The sequence below is a fragment of the Triplophysa dalaica genome, chromosome 20, assembly GCF_015846415.1.
Source record: "Triplophysa dalaica isolate WHDGS20190420 chromosome 20, ASM1584641v1, whole genome shotgun sequence".
Taxonomy (NCBI): Eukaryota; Metazoa; Chordata; class Actinopteri; order Cypriniformes; family Nemacheilidae; genus Triplophysa; species Triplophysa dalaica.
Window position 1 is genome coordinate 12,642,909 of NC_079561.1, and position 6,414 is coordinate 12,649,322.

Consider the following 6,414-nt stretch of genomic DNA (forward strand, 5'->3'; position numbering starts at 1 on the left):
CCTCCCCATAGTAGGGGGCAAATGCAATCTCTAACAAAGATTGATGATTGCACATGCACTAGCAGACCTCCATAACACTCTGATGATTCAGCATGTTTTTAACTGATAAAGTGAAGTTGACGCCATTGTTACTGTTTATTGCTAAAAGTTTATGAATACACACGTTCACTGAGAGGGCCACCAACCAACCACAACAGCCTGAGAAGCTGAAGCTCGCTGATATGGTATGGGTGGGACAACATCTTTTAATACAGTGTTTTGACAGTAGGCCAATTCCAGCAAATAAGGTATAGCTTGTGTCCTATAAACCCTAAACAATTAAGCATTAGAAAATCAAATAACACGTTTTTGCTAATGTATAATAAATGAATGTAGCATATGCCTTCTGGAGTATATAAGTTATATATACTGAGTTCATATGTCTGAAATTTTGGTAACAAAATTAAAAAAATCTATTAAATGTAAATCAAATAGTATTCTATATGTTCACCTTATTTTATTGTCAATTTGTTGCAGAAAAAAACACTTTAAGAACCCAATTTTGTGTCATTTTCACTTTGTACAGCTATAAAACATGAGAACAATAATTTCCAGACAAATTGGATAATTTAACACACATCCAAGTGACACTTTTTCTATTATTTTAAATTATTTTCCCACTATTTGTAGGGACTTTTTTATTTTGTACCGGAAACGCTCTCTCAACATCCGTCTTCCGGTCCTGGGCAACATGGTCGTAGAGCTGTAGCTATTTTCGTTTACCCTCTTATATTCTTCTTCCTGAGGCGTTTTGTGTCGATTTGACATCTAATATTAGTCTATTTTATATATTTATCAACTAGTCCAACAAACACGATGAATATACGCAACGCTCGGGTGAGTATAGCGCGTGCAGCTGACATTACATTGACGATAGCTATCACGCAAAAGTCCAGCATCTGATACTAGTAAGTTATTAAGCGTGTGACTGACAGTTGTATAAGCATCATAGGCACATTTAAAGCGCTTAAACACGCATCCGTGGCAGCCGTAATGTGATCTAACAGTTCAATATAAAGTCTCTAATTCGATGTAACGTTAGACAGACACACTAGACACAGAATTGAGTGATATTAAATCTTGCTCTTCTGTATGATATTTAAGCTTTGTTGTGATTAGCTCTCACATGTGAAACTGACTACAATGTTTTAATTTGTATTATTATATCAGCCGGAAGATCTGATGAACATGCAGCACTGCAACCTGCTGTGTCTTCCAGAGAACTATCAGATGAAATACTACTTCTACCACGGCCTCTCCTGGCCACAGGTCTGTGACTGACAACGTGTAACGTTACAAACAATAATCTCAACACAACGGTTGTGTTAATGAATGCTTGTGTTTGTTTTTCAGCTCTCATACATAGCAGAGGACGAAAATGGAAAAATAGTGGGATATGTTTTGGCTAAAATGTAAGTATATTGTTTGTGTAAGTGAACCTTGCTGGGTTTGTTTGAAACCATAATTATACATTTATAATAATTGTGTGTTGTACATTTTATAGGGAGGAAGATCCAGACGATGTGCCCCATGGACACATTACATCATTGGTTAGTATTTCAATTGGTAATTTGGACTGACATAATTTTGAGACTTTTATTATGATGGTACATTGTATAATAATGCTTTGAGGTTTTGTGTTTATGCAGGCAGTCAAACGCTCTCACAGGCGTCTTGGACTGGCTCAAAAACTTATGGATCAGGCCAGCAGAGCCATGATTGAGAACTTCAATGCCAAATATGTCTCTTTACATGTAAGGAAAAGGTAAGATGTTTATCATTTATCACGTGTGGTCTTAAAGTTTTGCTGGAATATCTTCTTCACCATGTTGCTGTTTGTATTTCAGTAACCGGGCCGCTCTTCACCTGTACTCCAACACGCTTAAATTTCAGTGAGTATTGTTTTTTTACACTATACAGTAAATTAACCTGTTATTAAAGTTTCTTGAGAAGACTTCTTAGTTTAAGCTTTGCTGTCACACCATTTATTATACAGTATAAGCGATTTAATTGTAAGACAAATTATGTGTATAGGATTTTTGTCTCCTACCAAATTCTTTCTGCCAAAACTGTTTTGTAGGATCAGTGAAGTTGAACCCAAATACTACGCAGATGGAGAAGACGCTTATGCTATGAAGAGAAATCTCACACAGATGGCAGATGAGGTGTGACATCACAATTATGTAAATCCTCTTATGACGTTTTGTTTTATTTCACTATATTCAAATCTCAATGGTTTAAGAGTCTTGTTGTGAAATATCATGTAAAATGGTCAACTGTAAAAATAAACAACTGTGATGTCCAGTTGCAGAAGCCGGGTGTACGTCTGTGGGGTTCAGAAGCTCCTTCGTCTCATGGCACATCTGTGTCTGGTCTGGTGGAGAAGCTGTCTGTACAGGATGGTGAGAAGGAGGGAGATGGAGACAGCGGTGGAGAGAGTAAAGAGATGAGTGAGGTTAGCGAGGCCACCGAGAGCACAGACGTCAAAGATTCCTCCTCAGACTCTTAACAAACCTCTCGCCCGTCTTATAGGTTTCAAATTTGTGTTTATATGCACCTCAATGGCTTTATTTTAAAAATGCAGGAAAGTGATTTTGTGAAAGTGCTTCAACTCTATGAAATATTTGCAAAGAAATTTGTCAATAAAGTTGGAGTTAATATTATCTGTTGTCTCATTATTTTTGGAAATGATTATTTTGGTTTCACCACATAAAAGATTACAATTATTGGGAAATTGTTGCAAATTTGTCTATAAATTTAGCATATAATAATCTTTAAAGAACCTTTATCTACAGGTCGAATTAACTTAAACACTTCCATTTTCTAATACTTTACTATAATTTATCTATCTTAATGTAATTAAATATGTAATTAAGAATTTTCATTTTTTACTAAAATGGATGTTTTATACAAACCGAAATGCAGTAATGCAGAGAGAGAGTTAGACCTAAGTAAAACATTTCAATACCAAGGTAAAAACAGGTCATTCTGAACAACTAATCACACATTTTTATAAGATTTAATCTAGACACAAACACAGAATATATTACCTCAAATCTATTTTATCCAGGGTGAAATAAAACTTCCTTATCATTTTTATTATCTCTTCAAGTCTTCATCTTTAGAATTTTCTAGTAGTGCAATAATTACCTCATATGTTCAACTCTACTCTTCAGGAGAAATTATATTTTCCCCAAATCTTATTCATTTATTCACTCTTTAATATTCAAAATAAAAGAAAAAACAGGTAGGTGGTTACGCTACATTCCATGTCTCGTTTTTTGATGCAGGTTGTGGGTGTGGAAACCTGGGGGTGGCGGGGATGTAGGGTGGGCTTTCCCATGTTGCGTCTCTCATTAACATCTTGTTATGGACAGGGACATAACTTACACCAGGGAAGGAGGAACTGAGGTCTATTTTTATGATGGTTAACTTTATGGATAGCAAACATTGAATCAAATAGGTAATTTACTATTAAAATCATTACATAAATACTTATGAACACATTTTGTTTTTCCATGAAATGTGATACTAGAAGTAGTAAAAGGAATACCCAGGGATTCAATAGTGGTATATTGTGCATAAATATAATAACTAGTATTAGGAAAACTAACACAAAGGTTATTTCTATGTATAAAAGGATTCTTGTCTATAAAAGGACCATACGCCTGCTGCCGGTGTGCCACGCTCTCAGGGGAACTTGACTCTGTAGCCAGTGTTGGAGCGGTCTCACGTGCATCAACCCGAGGGGTATCACCCCCGCTGAGGATACCATGTGTCCCAGGAGCCTCTGAAATTGTTTCAGGGGGACCACTGACTGCTTGAATTGTTCCAGGCAGTTCAAGACTGATTGAGCGCGCATTGTAATCAGTTGCGCTGTCATGGAGACAGAATTGAGTTCCATACCAAGAATGAGGATACTCTGCACAGGGGAGAGCTTGCTCTTTTCTCGGTTGACCTGTAGTCCCAATCCATCTAGGTGCCGGAGCACTAGGTCCCTGTGTGTACATAACAGTCTCGCGAGTTTGCCAAGATGAGCCAGTCATCATGATAGTTTAGTACCCGCACACCTGTGTGGCTTCCATGATCTTCGTGAAGACTCATGGGGACAGGGACAGACCAAAAGGGAGGACTCTGTACTGATATGCCCGACCCTCGAGAGCGAACCGTAGGAACGGGCGATGACGAGTGAGAATCGAGACATGAAAGTGAGCGTCGCTCAGGTCGATTGCCATGAACCAATTTTGACATCTGATAGATGCCAAGATGTGCTTCTGTACAAGCTTCCTGAACGGCAGCTTGAGTAGGTGCCTGTTCAGGGTACGCAGCGACCCCCCTTTCTTGGAGGGACGATGAAGTATGAAAACAGAGGGGCTTGGAATGCCTCATACCCTGGGGCATCATGTATCCAGCCACGAGCGCTGGGAGTGGCAGTGCGGTGCACTGCAACCCAATGCTCACGGCACCCCGGGAAACCATGGCTAAAATTTCGACATCCGCTTCTTCCTGAGCTGGATCCCCCGTAGAATGGAGCTGCAAGGAATCGTCAGAGTCAGATGCCAATAAGTCAACCTCCTAAGCTGCAAGGGACATATCATCATCATGCACCGTCTCCGAATCTACGTCGTTAGATGCCAGCAGTAATTCAGCGTAGAGTTTGAAGTCTGGAAGTCGATCATGTGTAAAGGCTCTGAAGAAAAAAGGGGAATGAAGGCAGCATGCCACCTCCCTTTTATCCGGCATGCAAATTTTATTCGGCAATTCCATTGGCCTTTTCTAAACTAGTCGAATTTGATAAGTTCTCAAGGGCGAACCCCAACTGTCGGTTCGACACAACGTCGAGAGACAGATAGAAAGGGAACTTAGTTTGTTTCCATACTCCACAGCTCCCCAAGTGATTTTGTGCCGTTCTATGCCTTCCCACCTTATCCAGCGGCCTTGCTGGACTTGACAGACCGCTATGGTGCATCTACTTGCTTTCTCTTGATGCCGAACCTCCTCCACTACCAGGTGAAGCTGCTTCTTTGGTGTCGCTTTTCACCACTTGGGTGTGGTTGATGCCAAATCAAGTTCCCCTCTGCCATGGAAAACTTGTCCCACGATCTCCTAATAACTGAGGGTCGCCTTTGCATCTCCTACCGCTGTTGTTAGGTTGGGTTAGGGTTGGGTTCCATTTCCTTCAAGTCGCTACTGTTGGAGCAGCATCTCTTACACAGGGATCACAGGATTCTTTGAGCGTCATCTCTAACCTGTTTTAGTGCATTTATATGCCAACACAAGTCTTGACATGGGAAGAGACAGAACTCCATTCCTGTACAACACTGTGTCCCTCAGGCATCTTGGTAGCCCAAGCCATTTCCTCACTTGTGTACTCACTTATCTCTCCAGGTTGTTGGTGTGAGACACTGTGAGCATATACATAGAAATTGGCCACATCAGGTGTGGCAACAAGCCAAATGGTTGGCTTTTCCGTGACGGTTGGTACAGGCTCACCCTTTATACAGAACCTGTCATTGGTAAGCCGGCCCTTGACAATAGAAATGCTGCAGGGTTTGCTGGGTTTGACCTCCATTTGTGCCAGACTAATGTTCTGGAGCTTACAAAGCACCCGCTTTGTACAAGCTTTCGTTGTTGTGATGGTTATCATGTCGTGCAGTTTCAAGCTTTAGGTAGATGTCTAACTTAAAAGCAAAATTAAACTTTGGTACAGTGTTGGATTGCAAGAGTTAAGTAGATTAAATATATTTTAACATCATGTCGACTAAGGTCAAGTTTAGTTTGCTGTCCCACCCAACACTTAGTTAAAATGTCGCTTTAAAATGTTGGGCACTTTCTGAAGAAAGACATTTAGATTTTTAATCTAAGTTTAAGTCTAAACATAACTCTGGGCCTATTAAATCCACAAATTTTAATTATATTATGGTAACCTAACTTTTACAGATTTCTTACAGATGCAGTGATGCAGAAGTTTCTTCACCAGGGGCCTATTGGGGATGGAAGAAAACAAAAACTAACCAATATGTGGGACTAGAAAACTGCAGCGATTTAGCTATCCCACTAAAATTGGTTAACTCTTTCCCCGCCATTGACGAGATATCTCGTCATTAAAAAAAAAACTTTCCTCGCCAAAGACGCAGCATTATTATGGCAATCTGTATTTGTACTGTTTTACAACAGGTGGCGCTGTTACACACCTTTGAAAAAAGTACAGAATCTCTGAACCTAGAACGTATACTTTCCCGCCAAAAATGTAATTGTCTCAACTGTTTAATCAAAGTGATGCATTGTTTAAGAAACCTACCCACATCTAAGTGGTGATAAAAAAAGAATAAATGAAGATAGAAGAATACAGTTTATATTGTTTGAAAGCAGAGA

The 6,414-nt window shown here is 39.6% G+C and overlaps 1 protein-coding gene across 2 annotated transcripts; it reads left to right on the plus strand.

Moving 5' to 3' along the window:
* Positions 1-708: 708 nt before the first annotated feature.
* naa10 (N-alpha-acetyltransferase 10, NatA catalytic subuni) lies at positions 709-2,702 on the plus strand. 2 transcript variants are annotated; one of them, XM_056732753.1, is made up of 8 exons: positions 709-876; positions 1,210-1,308; positions 1,393-1,451; positions 1,544-1,589; positions 1,689-1,804; positions 1,887-1,931; positions 2,120-2,204; positions 2,345-2,702. In XM_056732753.1, exons 1-8 carry the CDS (start codon positions 856-858, stop codon positions 2,546-2,548), a joined length of 675 nt encoding a protein of 224 aa, XP_056588731.1. In that variant the 5' UTR covers positions 709-855; the 3' UTR covers positions 2,549-2,702. The 2 variants fall into 2 exon arrangements, with proteins under 2 accessions (XP_056588731.1, XP_056588732.1); XM_056732754.1 differs by having other exon boundaries at positions 2,351-2,702.
* Positions 2,703-6,414: the final 3,712 nt, after the last annotated feature.

Excerpts from the sequence above, each read along its gene's own strand:
- naa10 (XM_056732753.1), top strand. The coding sequence starts at position 856 with ATGAATATACGCAACGCTCGG. Across the intron at positions 1,590-1,688 it reads ATGGACACATTACATCATTG|GCAGTCAAACGCTCTCACAG; the intron begins GTTAGTATTTCA and ends GTGTTTATGCAG. Across the intron at positions 1,805-1,886 it reads TCTTTACATGTAAGGAAAAG|TAACCGGGCCGCTCTTCACC; the intron begins GTAAGATGTTTA and ends TTTGTATTTCAG.